Here is a 15,633-nt window from a genome sequence, read left to right on the forward strand (position 1 = left end):
TGGGGTAAAAAAACTTGTGTTTAACTAGTTATAATAGAAAAAAGTTTCAAAGATTAAATGTGAAAAATGACAAAATTGTTTGGTTAGTTTTGTAAATTTCCCAAATCAATTGCCTATATTCATTAGCTTGGCCCAAACTTAAATAATTGGACATCAATAAGCAATAAGTCTCTGTTGAGTAATATATAAATAAAGAAAACGATAGAAATAGACCATAAGTAAATTAATGAAACCACATTAGAAAAGCAAGCAAATGGGCTGGTTAGAATCACAATCGCAGCTGCCGGCTGGCATGGCTAGGTACAAGCAAAGTTACATGAATTTGTGGTTCAGAAAAGCATTTTCTCTTGGAGTTTTAAAGCTTTGAATTGAATCTTGAAGTTTAAGCTTTTCAATACAGCGAGATCACTCGGTAAGAGTCTAATAATTATTTGACTATTGAAAATTCATCAAAGAGAGTAAAGGAGAAGCAATGAACAGTTGAACTACATGACATCTCTCCCTGGAATGATATCGTTACCAAGAAACAACATGTCCCCCGCTCTTTCAAACTGTAGACAAAATGTTTAGGATTCCAGAACATAAGATCCAATTTGTCGCAAAATGTCGCATAGATCAATTGTTTGCACCACTTAAGGAACTCTGGACAAGCTGTTTGTTTCTTCTGTGAAACCGTTTTGTGATATTCCAACTTGGAAGTAAAGATGCTCTTAGACAAATCGCCCTACAACTGGCTACCATAACACCTGGCAGAATTTGGAGCAATATACAGCAAGGTGATGAAGCATCTGCACTGTTACCACAAGCAATCCATTGAAAGAATACAAGAAACTGAAGAAAGAACGCTGACAGCATATTTGTGCATTGCTATTATAAAAGGAAATGCATGCTTCTGAATGTCCATTAAACTATAATGCAAAAGGCCTCCAGCTAACATGCCAAGCTTCAGCATCCTAATGGTTAACTTGGGATCTGTCGGACACATTAACCACCAGCAAAGTCCTTACATTTTTAAAATTGCACTGGGTATCAGGTTGATGTTATCTATAGCATAGATACAGGCCAGAATTCATCACCTTTGCAAGCCCAACATCAGGTACAAATGGCAGGCACAATAGGTGATGCGGAAATCTGGTGGATTGCATCTTAACATTCTTTCCAGCAGAGGATATATAACTCAAATAAAGAATATTTGGTGCTCATCCTTCAACTATGCCTAAATTGGAACCCAAAGGTGGCACATTGAATAAGTGACGATTATCTTAATCCCAACTCATGATTCAGCTTTCTGGAGGCTTTCTAAGAAATAGTTTACAATTCTGTCAAATATGAAATTTGACATCTAGGGATACTGTTGTGCATAGCTCCTCCATAACAACAGGTATGGCATTCAAAAGTCAAATAGGTTACTGACCAAAAAAATCATCCTTCCATTTTACAAGGCGTGTTTAAGATTTGATCCACCAAACGAATGAAAGAAGTATTTACAAAATCAAGTTTGGAGACAGAGCTAAGAAGAAGTGCCTCCCAAACTCTTGCTCCAGGAGAAACATCCTTGTCAGCCATTTGCTTGAGCAATTCTAGCGCCTTACGAACCAACCCCCTTTGGCACAGCCCACATATTGTCTCATCAAACATCGAACTTTGAGTGCACAAACCCTTATTCAGTGCCTCCTCCAACAGACCACAAGCTTCAATAATATCACCTTTACTAGCCAAACCATCAATCATAATACTATATGTCTGCAAATTTAACACAATGCCTTTCCATTTCATCTCCTTTACAAGTTCCCTTAATCTATTTAGCTCCCGAACCTTGCACAAAGCCTGCAACAATGTATTGTAAGTAATCACATCTGGTTTGCTTCCCAACTCCTCCATACAAGCAATCATCTTTATTCCAGCTTCGACATTATTTTGCTTACACAAACCATTTATATACACATTGTAAGTATAAACATCAGGAACTAAACCCAACACAAGCAATTCATCAAACAGCTCCTCTGCTTTCACATAATCCTCCTGTACTATAACCCCATTCAATACCATAGTATAACAAACGATATCAGGCTTAATGCCATCTGATTTCATCTGGTTCAAAATACCCAATGCATCAAAAACCTTTTCTTTCTTCACCAAAGACCTAATCACATTTGTATAATCAACCATGCCAAAACAAAACCCTAATTTCTTCATTTCTTGAACAAAGCCTAAAAGTTCATCACTAGACAAGTCTCTTTGTTCACAAACAGATGACAAAATCCAAGAGCAAGTCTTTCCATCAACACAAAACCCATCGTTAATCATACAATTCAATATCTCAATAGCAAAACCAACTCTATTAATTCTACAAAGGGTACTAATCAATATCCGAAAACTCGATTCCTCAATCCTAATATTCATAAGCTGACTCTTGAGCAAAATTTGTGGAACCATTTTAACCCATTCTTTATTTCTACAAAGAACTGAAAGCAGAGCATTAAGTGAGTACACAGAAGGCACACACCTGAACTTGGGTATTTTATAAAACAGATTAACTGAATCTTGAAATCTGTGAGCATCTGCATAAGTTTTAATTAGATCAATAAATATAAACTCAGGTGTTTCAAAGTTTTCCCTTTTTTCAATGTGATCAAGAACTGAGGAAATGTCACAAAATTGAGAGTTTTCAGCTAGGGTTTTGATGACAAAGTGGTAAGCTTCTGGGGGTGGTTCACAATTGTAAATGCTAAATGAGTGTAATAAAGAAGATAGAATATGGGGCTGCTTAGGGATTTGTTGTTGTTGTTTTGTTGGTGGTGTTGTTAAAGATTGTTTGACATTTTGCTTTGCTTGTTGTTGGTCTAAAGTTTGGTGCCATTTGGCCTTGTAAGGTGACAATGGCCATTTTCTGTGTTTTCTAAGGTGAAGATTTGCACGCTTAAGAGCAGAGGATCTGACCATTTTGAGATGAAGATTTGAACAGATTCTGAAATAAAAGATTGGATATTGATTTAAACCCAATAACTTTAAATAAAGGCTCCCCCTCCCCGCTCCCCCTACCCGGGGATTTTAAACTGTTTCCTTTTTTTTTTTTTTGGAAAGGTTAAACTGTGTAATTCAATTCAAAGTTCAGTTACCAACCTCTCCATTGAGCCCACCAAGTACAGATATTAAGGTTATGTTGGTAAATTTTGATTCTTGTGCTTTTGCTTAATTTACTTTGACGTATCATACATATATTTATATGAAGCCTGGAAGCTGCATATCCTTTCGTTAGAACGCCCAATTGCACATTTTCATAAGCGCAAGGAGCCTTGCCCATTGACTTGTAAAGTTGTGAGGTGGTTTCTCGTAAAAACTATGGCAACAGCATATTGACCAGAGACTTCTTTTCCTATTAATAAATTGTTGCGTGACGAGTTGTTTAACATTGAAATCCATAGAAAGGCTTTACGGCAGCAGAAAAGTATTTAAATCTAGAAGAAATTGACTGATCGAATTAGATACTGTCGCCTTCCTTGACTCACAAAGTTCTCAAATCCATCAACCCACCTGTTTTTCACCCAGGCCCTTGATAGCATAGGCAAATAACAAGGCTCACGAAACGAGGATTAATTGATCTCTCTCATAAAAAATTGGGGGGAAAAAAAAACCAAGTCACCTTCATTTCAATGGCACAATTAGCTATCTTTCATCCACCACTAATCAATCCTGTTTCAATCATCAGCCCTGAGTTTTGTGCTCCTCATCTTATTGATCTTGCAATAGTGAGAAAGGTTATGACCATAAGCAGTGGCAACTTTGTTGTACGGGACATCATGGGGAACATCATTTTTAAAGTAAAAGGGACCCTTATGAGCATTCAAGATCGTCGCGTTTTACTTGATGCATCTGGAAATCCCATTGTCACTCTACAACAAAAGGTCACGTAATTGGTTACATAATTAATATCTTTCTTTGTTGATCTCTTTTAAAGCTAAATTTTTTATTCATTTCGTTCCATGCAGTTAATGTCAGCTCATGACAGATGGCAAGTTTTCAGGGGAGAAAGTACAGAGTCCTGTGATCTCATCTTTACTGCTAAAAGATCATCAGTGTTCCAGCTAAAGACCAAATTAGATGTGTTCTTAGCTAATAACAGAGAGGACGTTTGTGATTTTAAAGTCAAAGGAGGTTGGCTGGACAGATCTTGTGTTGTTTATGCTGGGGACGCAGACTCTTCCACAATTGTTGCCCATGTAAGATCTTTTGCAACTTACAGCAAATCATTTTTCTATATGTTAAATTCAGACTAATAGAATCATATGGATTATTGGATATACTTGCAGATGCATAAGAAGCACTCTGTCAAAAGTATCTTGCTTGGAAAGGACAAGTTCATGGTGACAGTGTATCCGAATGTTGATTATGCATTCATTATTTCCCTTATTGTAATTCTTGATGAAATTAATAGCTAAAACGACTAATATTGTTTGCTATTGCTACAATTGGGTTCAGATTGACCGGTAAAATAGTGATATAATATGTTGATAAATAGGGCGAGTCACTTGCTCAAGTCTACTCTTCTGGTTGAATATCATGTTCTAATACTCCATAATGGATGTTGGAGACAATTAACTAAGGGATTTTTTTCCCCAAATTGATGTATGCCCGCGTTATTGTTGTTTGTTTGTATTACTTTGGGTCATTAAACAAAATCCTGGATAGAGTTTTGGGGGGGGCTTATCTCTTGCCTTCAAAATGTTTGATAGAAGTTCTAAGAGAGCATTATAAGTTGGGGAACAAGTATTAGCTTGCGCCAAGCACCTCCTTGTTCAGGTATTCCCTCTACCAAGAAGGTTGAGTACTTGCATCGGAAGTCCCTACCAACGTTCTTTTCTTTTTATCGCATTTTGCTCCTGAAATTAATCATATGATCACAGATATGCGGCTTATTTTATTCAGATTAACAAGTTTTGAAAGGGTTTAAATAATTTAGATCGCTGCATGCAATGACACAATCTGAACACAGTTTCTTTCAAACGAGCCGTTAACTCTTCTCATTCGCACGATCTGGTCACAGGACTCCACGCAATTCGCATGTCAGTATATCACAAAACTACAAAGGTATCATGTCAATACTGACAGCCACAATCTTAGTGCGCGACCCTCTTGGCACGTTTTTTCACACTTTGTTCGATAAGGTCTGTGTGGTTATCATGTGATCTTAGTGCGTATGTATTTCTTTCTTACATCAGAGAAATCATTAATTCATGAACTATTCGAGATATTTTTGTTTCTTTTCATCGTGTGGTTCACACTCGATTGCCATGTCAATTATTACCACTCAGAAATGATCAGTGCCCTTCTTTGCATATATCTATATATTAAGAATCCTCATGCAAGTCTAAAACCTATACCAATTGGAGGTGCGAGCAAAGGCTCGTATCATATCATGGAGCAACCAATTACACAACACACTGCAGACCAGATGCCACAGCAACCAAACCCACAGCAAATTCCACAGCAGCCAATTAATATTCCAGCGCCAACTCCAGCACCAACAATATATTCCAATCCGGTTTCGGTAATCGGCCCTCAGTATTGCCTTCCTTATCCCGTTGATCTATCCATCGTTAGAAAGTTTTTAACCCTCACCGATGGCAGTTTTGCTGTCACTGATATCAATGACAATCTCATGTTCAAAGTGAAAGAAAAACTTATAAGCCTCCATGACAAGCGGACTCTACTTGATCCTGCTGGCAACCCTATTGTCACCATAACAGAGAAAGTACACGCTTTCATTTCCGTACTCTACAGAATGCGGACTAGTTAACAATAATATTGCTAATTTATTTTTCTTTGTTGTTTTACTACTTGTATACATATGCAGGTTTTTTCCTTGCACGAGAAGCATTTTGTATTCAGGGGGGCTAGCACAGACACTAAAGATCTTCTCTTTACTGTGGAAAGATCTTCAGTGATCCAATTGAAGACCACTTTGAACGTCTACCTGGCAAGTAACACCAAACAAGATGTTTGCGATTTCAAGATCAAAGGCAGCTGGACTGAAAAATCTTGTGTTGTATATGCTGGAGAGTCAAACACAATTGTTGCCCAGGTAACTAAAATATTTAAGATACATAATTAATTGCAGCTCTATATCAATAATAATTCTTTTTTATTATCTAATTGATAATCGTTGGGCTTGCAGATGCACAAAAAGACAACTGCGGGCAGTGTCTTGCTCAACAAGGACAGGTTCACTGTGACAGTTTATCCGAACATAGACTATGCGTTTATAGTAGCCCTGATCGTGATCCTCGATGATATCAACGGTGATGATGATACGAGTGAGATAATTTAGATTTGAAATTGCTACTATAAAGTGAAAAATAGTGTGTCTGTTTGATGTAATTCAAGTAAGATGCTGTATCCGTGGCTTTGGTTTTCCTTGATTTCAAAACCCTTTGCAGTAGCCAGCTAGTTAAAAGTACTTTTGCTTTCAATAAAGGCTATAGCTATAGCTTTTGTTCGAGGCTTGCTTTTGTGGAGACTTTGTTGTTTGGAAGCCATTGGGCTTGTAGCACAAGTCAGATGGATGGCTAGTGCTCTCGACAATGTTGAGGACACTAAAATGATGGTCGGCTAGTGCTAGTAGACACGTTGTAAAATTAAAAGATGAATAATTAAAAAAAAAAAAGAAGAGAATCCAATTCCTATAATATAATGCCAAGTTATAGTTACTAAACAAACAATAGGATGCAAATCTTATAATTTGAGAGATATAAATGTAGAAATCAGAACTGAATTAATTAAAGTAATTACGCAGCCAGTAGCCACCATAATGGAAATTTCATAGGCAAAGAACAATCTTCTGCAGTTGAAAAATACATAAAACTATAAGGCACGTGTTGTGGGATAACTTTGGGGGATTGGATTATTTTGACAATTTCAGTCACGTGTTTGATGTATGGAAATTAAGTTGGGGTAGTTTAATCCTATAGGTCCAAACTTTTTAATCATGGGCTCATAAAATAAAAATAAGAAGTTTTATCTCATTTGAGAGCCACGGGATAACATAGGATAAAATTTTGGAAGTAAAAAATTTACGTCCAAAATAAATTCTTGTGTTAATTGCAATTATTACATTACTAATCCAGATTAATATTTAGATAACTAGTTTGTTTCACTAAGCATTTTATTTGACAACGATGTGAATTTGAAATTTGTAATATTCATTTCATGATATAAAAGTGTATATTTATAACAATTTACAATTATTAATCAAATATTTTGAGATTAATAATTTAATTTATATTAGCATATTTATTTATCTAATTTTTTTTTATTTCTAAATTATCTGTTAGTCTAATCCAATCCTCTAATACACCAAATGCAAGACTATATTATAAGCAATTCAGTCCAATCCCATAAACCAAATCCAATCATTGTGTCATATCAAACCCACAAAGATCAGGCAACAAAGCCAAACAAAAATTGGACCTTTAACTCTAAATGATTTAGACTTAAGATTTCTTCCTTGATGATATATAGCATCAAACATTATAAAAAGTTTCATTTCAGATTCTCCTCAGTCCACGCAGACACGGATTTAAGTTCCACTTGGTCCTGCTGTCAGCAGCAGTATTTAATAATATGTATAGATGTTATAAAAACATTGAACCAGCAAGTCAACAAGTCGTATTATCGAAGCAACTTGCGGGTATTATGGGAAATAAAAGTTATTTTACCAATATAATTAGGGTGTGTTTGTTACATTGTTTGTATTTCATTAGACTAAATTGCATTATATTTTAATGCATTTTCAAGCATATCCACTAATCAATATAATTTTACTAGTCTAAATCTTGTGTCGTTTATGCTGCAGAGTCAAAAAAAGAATTTTAAAAAAAAGGATTAATGTGAGGAGTACTGCAACACCCTAAATCTAACACATGCAGAGCATATAATAAAAGAGGTTGCTTACAAATCGTAATCGTTGCACAAAGACATCAAATTAAGATACTTCAAGTTTTATTCAAATAAATCCATAAATCCACAAGTATCATACTAAACATTTTCTCTCAAAGTCATAAATATAACAAAATTCTCAAAGTCCTCCAATTACAAGTTAAGCAGATAAACAAACTTAAAGGAAACAGAAGTTCATCATCTCTTATTCAACTAGCAAAAGTAAATAAATATCTAGTTTCAAAGATAACCACACCTCTTAGCAACTTACTCAATCTGCAAAAAGTAACGATGAGGTGTGAATCATCAACTTGGTAAATAACACTATTCCTAATACAGTAGGGTTATCAGGTACCAAAGGTATTGCAAGCCCTTTTTATCAAATCATTTATTAGAAACATAAGTTTTACAAAATGACATATTATAATAGAAGGACATAAACTCATAAGTGGTTTAGAATATTAAAAGTATAATTAATCATGAAAACAAATCGTATGACATATATACATATAAAACAAAATGTTTGCTCATATTATATGGTGTCACCTATACTCCAATGACCAGACTATAAAAAGAATTAAAATTAGAATATCATGTGCACAATCAGAATAGAAATCCAAAATTGATCTAGAACATATATATGGTAAAACAAGATCAAAGTCAAAACCAAAATGACTATGGACAATGAGGCAAAACATTTAAATTCATTTTTCATATGTAATGACTTGCATGTAGCACTTTGTACTGAATGTGGCACTTCATGACACTCTAAATCTAAAAAAGGTAGCCCACATAGAGCTTCAAAAGGTAGCCCCCATATAAATTTTTATAAATAATCTAAATTGATATGTAACAAAACATTCATATTGGATTCATACAAGATCCTAGCAACGATTTAGGCTTGCAAAATAAATTTCATTATAACATTTTATAGAAAATTTTATAAAAGATAATCATTTTGCAAAATCAATTACACATTTACAAGCATTTACAATGTTTTGTTAAAACCATAAAAATAATATAATTTTTAGATTCGAAAACATTTGCATAAACATATTTCGTTTTGAAAATTAATTAATTTTTATAGAACTATAAAAACACATGTAGTTATAATGCTATCAAAATAGTCATGCCTTATCCCGAAAAAAAAATCATACATAACTAGTATATTAGGAATGAAGTTACTTACCTCGATAAAAATAATGAACTAAACACACTTCTAAGTTTTCAATAGCCTCAAATACCTCAAACAAATGCAAGATATAACTATTAACAACTTATTTCAACATCCTTGTTTTCTAACTCATACCTGTACAAGTATGATTCTCTGAACTTTTACTTTTAATCTAATCATCAGAATGAACACTATTATACAAAGCTATTCTAGACATCCATGGATATCTCTCATAAAATTTTTAGGACGATCCGATATCAAAATCATTTTCAAAATTATTTGTTTCTTGACAAGTTCAAAATTGTCTCACAATGCCTTAACTAAATAATATAGGTTTTGAGATTTTTATAAAATTATATACTAATAAAAAAATTATAAAATTAAAATTGGGAATAGTAGACATATATCATAACCACTTTTTAAAATTTCAGAATTTTCTGAGTTCACTTGGATCTCTGAATAATTTTGTAAATTTGATCATTCTGCTAAAATCACACTTTTCTAGTGTGAAAATATCTATTTCAAAAATCCGTATAAAATCGGGAACAATGTCAAATTTTATGAAGTAAAATTTATTCAAAAACCCTGCATGTCTAGTTTATAGAAAGATAAGTTTCTTCTCAAAAATCATTTTTCGGTATATATTTTATTCTGAGGTAGCCATACAGTCCATAAACTATTCATTGTGTTTATTGCATCAAGGATTAAATATCAAGACTCAACAATAAAGTAACGCACTATACACAACTTAAACACATCATAAATCATGCATAAAAGTCTGTAATATTCTAAAATTATGCAAAATAAATCACTTAATAGAATATAAAGATAGGAAATCTTATAGAGTGTAGAGGAAATAAGACTTACAAATTGTCAAGTCCCTCTCCTAAGTAAGAGTTCGAATTCAGGGTATGAGGAAACAATTTTAAGCAGCTGAAAGAATGAAAAAAAATGTCATTTGTGAATTTAGGGTCATGAAATAGGGAACAAAAATGGGAATTTATAGGGAATCATAGGAAACTCTATCAACTTTGGAAAGGATAAATATTTTCCAAAATTATTGTATGAATCCTAATTAAGTATATACTCACCCTTATTCTTATCAGCAATTATGTCATTCATGATTTCCTTATAAAATTTTTTCATAATTAACATTATGGAAACCTGGCATTACAAGTACCATATTACACAAATCCAAACCTCCTTGAGTTTATTTAATGCAGCACTATTCATAATAGGAAAGTTTACCAATCATAAGATTGCGTTGCATTATCCAATGCAATCCCTGCGCCAAACACGCCCTTATATCATTAACTAACCCAATAACGCGTATAATAAAAATATTGAACCAACCAGGCAACAAGTTGTATTAAATATGTATTGAAGCAACTCGTCCGTATTATTTGACTTGTTCCTCAAAAAGTGTCTTGGAACCAGTCCATGAGAGCGTGCTTCGATCGATCTTCTTCAACTTTATATATAAAATAAATCATCCTCGATCTTATTTGAAAAAGTTCTCGTTCTCATTAACTTGTCAATTTTACAATCAAGTATCAAACCAATCATGGCACAGCAGCCAGTTAATGTTCCAGCGCCAACTCCCCCACCAAATCCGGCGATGTATTCCAATCCGGTTTCCATTATCGGCCCGCAATATTGCCTTCCCTATCCGGTTGATCTTGCCGTTGTTAGAAAGTTTATGACCCTCGCAGATGGAAGCTTTACTGTCACTGACATCAACGACAACATCATGTTCAAAGTCAAAGAGAAACATTTTAGCCTCCATGACAAGCGGACTCTACTCGATCCTGCCGGCAATCCTGTGGTCACCATAACAGAGAAAGTAAGCCTCTTCAATTAATTCATTTCTGTATTTTACAAAATACAGACTTTGTACAATTATAATTAGCAATTGATCAGTATATCTTGCCAATTCACTTTTCTTCGTTTTTAATTTTTAACTTTTTATATGCAGTTGTTTTCTGCGCACGTGAAGCATTTTGTATTCAGGGGAGCAAGCACAGATGCCAAAGATCTTCTCTTTACTGTGGGAACATCTTCAGTGCTCCAATTGAAGACCGCTTTGAATGTTTTTTTGGCAGGTAACACCAAACAAGAGGTTTGTGATTTTAAGGTCAAAGGCAGCTGGACAGAACGATCCTGTGTTGTTTATGCAGGAGAGTCCAACACAATTGTTGCCCAGGTAGTTAATTAGATAAATAAATAATTGCTGCTATATCATATCAACAATAGTTCTTTCAATTTGATAATCTAATTGACAATTAATGTTGAACTTGCAGATGCACAAAAAGGAAACCGTTGGAAGCTTCTTCCTTAACAAGGATAGATTCGCCGTGACAGTTTATCCCAACATCGACTATGCATTTATAGTAGCCCTGATTGTGATCCTTGATGACATCAACGGTGACAACACTGCATGAGATTACTCATATTTCAGATTTCGGAATTGCTTCTATAAATCACGTAAATAAGTGTGTGGTTATGTATTTTAAGAATGTTCTTGTTTGCCAGTTGCTACATTAATTTCCCTTGTGTCCTAAGTTGTGCAATATAACTTGTCAAAGTATTTGCTTTTGATAAATGTGATTGCTGTAGCTGCTCGATCGTTTCTAACATTTGAACATAGGTTATGTTGTTGGCAAACAACAAGAAGAACAGCAGCAATAACTACTACTGCTACAACAACAACAACAATAATACTAATAATAAAAAGAATTGGACTTTTTGAGTAAGCAGATTAATTGTCCATATTTAAAGTAAAGATTGCTACTAGAAAATGGCCGGATCATTAGTTATACGATCGTAATCTCTTGACGATGCATTTGCAGACACTCAAAACGACCTTTTGAGATGACTGAGTCTTTAAAAGCTTTTTCGAAGCTGTTGCGGGGTTCGTATGGTTAACCTCTTGTGAACAAATCACAAAAAGACAAGAGTACCAAGACCTCCGAGATATTTTTAAATGAATGCATAATTTGACTCTTTTGCTCTGTGCATTATTTCTAAGGGGATTTTTGTTCATTCACGTGCAATAAATGAAGTGAGACCAAATTGGTGTGATGTTTAATGGAGAGGGACCTAGTTAGGTATGATTTTACACATTGGCTCTTGACTTTCTACAAACCAGCGGACGGAGCAGGGAATACTAATAATGACTCCTAAAAGTTATGTAGTTTCAGTTTATTTCGTACTACCCATTATTAATTATAACGTTGATACGAGGTAAATTGTCCTTCACTGTAAAATACCATTGACATGTGACAACATCCACTTCTGACATTTGTCAAGATCGCAGCCAGTTTAAGCAGTCTAAATAGCCCCACCCTTATTTCTTTTTGAGTGTGGGTTCATTTTGAGAGTTCCATTATTTTCCCCCTCTGCCTTCCATTAAGGGTTAATTTCTCCCGCGGGCATCGTTTTGGCCGGGGAAATTTCTTTAATTTTCCTGCATTCTATTGAGAGATTTAAAAATCCTGAGAGGATTTGCATATTTTCCCCTTATTCTTTCTCAGGATTCAAATATCAAAGTGGGTTTATTGAATTCCGTGTCTCATTATTTTTGCAGTTATTAAAATACCCCGGCCCCGAGAGGAATTGTAAAATTTTCTCTTCATTCGTTCATTTTGAGATTTCAAATATCCTGAAGGAATTAATTTGTTGAATTTTCCCCTCATTTTCTTTTTGAAAGTTATTATTATTTTTGGTTTTCCTCGTATACATAGACATACCCAAACCTGAGAATTTTCAGAGAGAAAAACAAAACAGAATTAAAGCTTACATAATGGGGCAATCAAATCCACATCAGCCAATATTTGCAGAGGCAAGTCCAGAAATATATACCAGACCGTATCCGATAATCGGCCCTCAGTACTGCGTCCCATATCCCGTTGATATTGCCATTGTTAGAAAGTTTATGAGCGTCACCGATGGCACTTTCGTTGTCAACGACATTGCCGACAATCTCATGTTCAAAGTCAAAGAAAAACTCATAAGCCTTCATAAGAGGAGGACTGTGCTTGACCCTTATGACAATCCCATCGTCACCGTTACAAAGAAAGTACACTCACTTTCATCGTCGTCATTTCCGTATTTTACAAAATACATACTTATTTATTGCACCTTCATTCGGATATACGCACTGGAGACTTGAGAATGACTCATTTAATTTTTTTTTTCTTTGTTCTTTTTGGTTATTATGCATGTCGCAGTTGATTTCTGCGCACGAGAAGCACTATGTATTCAGGGGAAACAGCACAGATTCTAAAGATCTTCTTTTTACTGTGGGAAAATCTAAAATGATTCAATTGAAGACTACTTTGAATGTTTACTTGGCAAGTAACAATAAACAAGATGTTTGTGATTTTAAGATCAAAGGCAGCTGGCTTGAACGATCTTGCATTTTTTATGCTGGAGAGTCTAAAGCAATTGTTGCCCAGGTAAATTAATTACTTAGTTAAGATACATATGCTTCTATCGATAATAATTGATTCTCTTTAATCTCATTGATTTATAATTACTTAATGTTGGACATAAACGCAGATGCAGAAAAGGATAACAGCCGGAAGCGTCATGCTTGACAAGGACAGGTACACGGTGACAGTTTATCCTAACATTGATTATGCATTTGTAGTAGCCCTGATCGTGATCCTCGATGAAATCAACAATGACGACGATGATTGATGAGAGTATTAGTTTAGATTTCAAAATTGCCTCTATAAAAAGTAAATATTCTGTTCGGTTTAATGTTTGTGCATTTTAAGGTATTCCTTGTTTGCTACGTTAATTTCCCTAATTTGTATGTAGTAAGTTGTACAGTATTGGCTTAATTTTGATAAAATGTTGTGGCTCTAGTTGCTTGTTTAAGAGTGTAATTTTTTACATATATTTCGCTTTGTCAGGGGAAAAAAATTGTTTTCGCCATTATATGTGAGTTTTTGAGCAAAGAGTGAGCAATTGTTTTTTTGAAACGAAGATTGCTGTTAGAAAGTGAAAGGCATTAAAGCAACGGCCGCGTTCATCTTTGATTGAGACTTGTTCAACATTGTTGAGATTAGTTATTCTCCAATGCACACGTTTTAAAGTTTTATACTAAATTATAGCTTAATTTTGTATTAAATTATAGTTAATTGTGGCATTTTAGAATGTCATTGATCCTCAAAAGACTAGAGAAAAATGAGGTTGAGAGAGGATTTCGGTCTTGTCAAAAATTTCGACAAATCTTTGTCTCTGATTTTTTTTTTTTTTTGGTTATAAATTTTGACAATTTTAATTCTATTATTTTAGATTTGACTGGGTTAAAGAATTTTGACATACCAAAATTGAAAATATTTTATTAATTCAAATAAAAAACTTAAAAAAAAAGCATTGTGAATTGTTTCAAAATTTATTTTATATAATTTTTCAAAGTTATTACTTTTTGTGCCCCTCAAATGAATTTTTTATCAATATAATTATTAATAATGTAGAAAAGCTATTTTCCACAATAGAAACTATTTCTTGTTAATAACACAAATACATGACTTCTATGAGTTAGCAACCCATTCTTTTTTTTTTTTTTTATCAGGCACATAAATCTTTTTTTCCAAATTAAATTGAAGAACGTCTCTTTATTTTTCTACATTTATTGAATTAAGTGTTTATAAAAAAAAAACCAAGCAAAAAATGTAATTTGAAAAGAAATAAAAATTAAGTGTTTTTTTTATTATTATAAATTTACTAGTTACAATGGGCAATTCAGTCGTTTTGACCATACGTTAATTTCATTTTTCTTCGGTGAAAGCAGTCAACCGTGATACTTAACAAAAAAACATAATGAACCAGGTGTTTAGAGCAATTAATACACGGTCGACTTTAAATGGGTGTTGGAAAAACTTACCTTTAATAATCAGGAAAAATGCTATATGTACTGAAAATAGTACAAAATTTAATATAAAAAACACAAAAGTAAAAATAAAAAATAGAGATATTATTTTTTATCTTGTAATTTTTTTGTGCTACTTTTTATCTACATATTCAACATACACGATCCGTAAGTAATGATGAGACGCACAATCTTACTGCGCAAAAGCACAACCCACTTTGTTCACAATGAGCAAGTTGCATTGCTTAGTCTTATGTTGCTATTATGTGATCTCATTGCACATGTATTTATTTATTTATTTTTTTGTTCCCTCCTCATCATCATCAACTTATGCATTATTTGTGTTAAGCTATTATCTTTAGATTTTTCCATTGTCTGGTTCACGCTACTGCCATGTCAATTGTTCCCACTCGCAAATGATCAGTGCCCTTCTTTGCACCCTCATGCAACAATGTCTTCAAACTTCGCCAACTAGCATATTGCAAGCAAGGCTCATATATCATCATGTAGCGACCAATTAAATACCCAGCACATCCCCACGGCAATTGCCTCAGCAACCAAACCTACAACAAATTCTACAGCAGCCAATTATTCCAGCACAGCTGTATATTATTCCAATCTAGTTTCAATTACCGGGCGTTGA

At 34.0% G+C, this 15,633-nt stretch overlaps 4 protein-coding genes across 6 annotated transcripts; 3 read left to right on the plus strand and 1 right to left on the minus strand.

Annotated features, from left to right (window-relative positions):
* Nucleotides 1-405: 405 nt before the first annotated feature.
* Nucleotides 406-3,202, minus strand: LOC107177416 (pentatricopeptide repeat-containing protein At2g38420, mitochondrial). The gene has a single exon (XM_015531180.3). It carries the CDS (start codon nucleotides 2,941-2,943, stop codon nucleotides 1,423-1,425), a length of 1,521 nt encoding a protein of 506 aa, XP_015386666.1. The 5' UTR covers nucleotides 2,944-3,202; the 3' UTR covers nucleotides 406-1,422.
* A 244-nt stretch (nucleotides 3,203-3,446) lies between these two features.
* On the plus strand, nucleotides 3,447-4,542 carry LOC102612982 (protein LURP-one-related 15-like). Its single transcript, XM_025099847.2, has 3 exons — nucleotides 3,447-3,905; nucleotides 3,990-4,220; nucleotides 4,311-4,542. Exons 1-3 carry the CDS (start codon nucleotides 3,654-3,656, stop codon nucleotides 4,437-4,439), a joined length of 612 nt encoding a protein of 203 aa, XP_024955615.1. The 5' UTR covers nucleotides 3,447-3,653; the 3' UTR covers nucleotides 4,440-4,542.
* An 811-nt stretch (nucleotides 4,543-5,353) lies between these two features.
* Nucleotides 5,354-6,499, plus strand: LOC102613286 (protein LURP-one-related 10-like). The gene is made up of 3 exons (XM_006481077.3): nucleotides 5,354-5,752; nucleotides 5,855-6,082; nucleotides 6,176-6,499. Exons 1-3 carry the CDS (start codon nucleotides 5,417-5,419, stop codon nucleotides 6,326-6,328), a joined length of 717 nt encoding a protein of 238 aa, XP_006481140.2. The 5' UTR covers nucleotides 5,354-5,416; the 3' UTR covers nucleotides 6,329-6,499.
* A 3,959-nt stretch (nucleotides 6,500-10,458) lies between these two features.
* Nucleotides 10,459-13,980, plus strand: LOC107177462 (protein LURP-one-related 15). 3 transcript variants are annotated; one of them, XM_052443168.1, is made up of 3 exons: nucleotides 10,459-10,952; nucleotides 13,339-13,566; nucleotides 13,670-13,980. In XM_052443168.1, the coding sequence occupies exons 1-3, from the start codon at nucleotides 10,674-10,676 to the stop codon at nucleotides 13,808-13,810; spliced, it is 648 nt and encodes a 215-aa protein (XP_052299128.1). In that variant the 5' UTR covers nucleotides 10,459-10,673; the 3' UTR covers nucleotides 13,811-13,980. The 3 variants fall into 3 exon arrangements, with proteins under 3 accessions (XP_052299128.1, XP_006481141.1, XP_015386733.1); XM_006481078.4 differs by lacking the exons at nucleotides 13,339-13,566; nucleotides 13,670-13,980 and adding exons at nucleotides 11,085-11,312; nucleotides 11,410-11,711 and having other exon boundaries at nucleotides 10,497-10,952; XM_015531247.3 differs by lacking the exon at nucleotides 10,459-10,952 and adding an exon at nucleotides 11,549-13,187.
* The last annotated feature ends 1,653 nt before the right edge of the window (nucleotides 13,981-15,633 follow it).

Source organism: Citrus sinensis, chromosome 6 (assembly GCF_022201045.2).
Source record: "Citrus sinensis cultivar Valencia sweet orange chromosome 6, DVS_A1.0, whole genome shotgun sequence".
Lineage (NCBI taxonomy): Eukaryota > Viridiplantae > Streptophyta > Magnoliopsida > Sapindales > Rutaceae > Citrus > Citrus sinensis.

What these genes read in the sequence shown, in the direction of transcription:
- LOC107177416 (XM_015531180.3), bottom strand. Translation starts at nt 2,943, where the DNA reads ATGGTCAGATCCTCTGCTCTTAAGCGTGCAAATCTTCACCTTAGAAAA.
- LOC102612982 (XM_025099847.2), top strand. Translation starts at nt 3,654, where the DNA reads ATGGCACAATTAGCTATCTTTCATCCACCACTAATCAATCCTGTTTCA. An exon ending in TTGTCACTCTACAACAAAAG is followed by an intron (nt 3,906 to 3,989) that starts GTCACGTAATTG and finishes CGTTCCATGCAG; the next exon opens with TTAATGTCAGCTCATGACAG. An exon ending in CTTCCACAATTGTTGCCCAT is followed by an intron (nt 4,221 to 4,310) that starts GTAAGATCTTTT and finishes ATATACTTGCAG; the next exon opens with ATGCATAAGAAGCACTCTGT.
- LOC102613286 (XM_006481077.3), top strand. Translation starts at nt 5,417, where the DNA reads ATGGAGCAACCAATTACACAACACACTGCAGACCAGATGCCACAGCAA. An exon ending in TTGTCACCATAACAGAGAAA is followed by an intron (nt 5,753 to 5,854) that starts GTACACGCTTTC and finishes ATACATATGCAG; the next exon opens with GTTTTTTCCTTGCACGAGAA. An exon ending in CAAACACAATTGTTGCCCAG is followed by an intron (nt 6,083 to 6,175) that starts GTAACTAAAATA and finishes TTGGGCTTGCAG; the next exon opens with ATGCACAAAAAGACAACTGC.
- LOC107177462 (XM_052443168.1), top strand. Translation starts at nt 10,674, where the DNA reads ATGGCACAGCAGCCAGTTAATGTTCCAGCGCCAACTCCCCCACCAAAT. An exon ending in TGGTCACCATAACAGAGAAA is followed by an intron (nt 10,953 to 13,338) that starts GTAAGCCTCTTC and finishes TGCATGTCGCAG; the next exon opens with TTGATTTCTGCGCACGAGAA. An exon ending in CTAAAGCAATTGTTGCCCAG is followed by an intron (nt 13,567 to 13,669) that starts GTAAATTAATTA and finishes ACATAAACGCAG; the next exon opens with ATGCAGAAAAGGATAACAGC.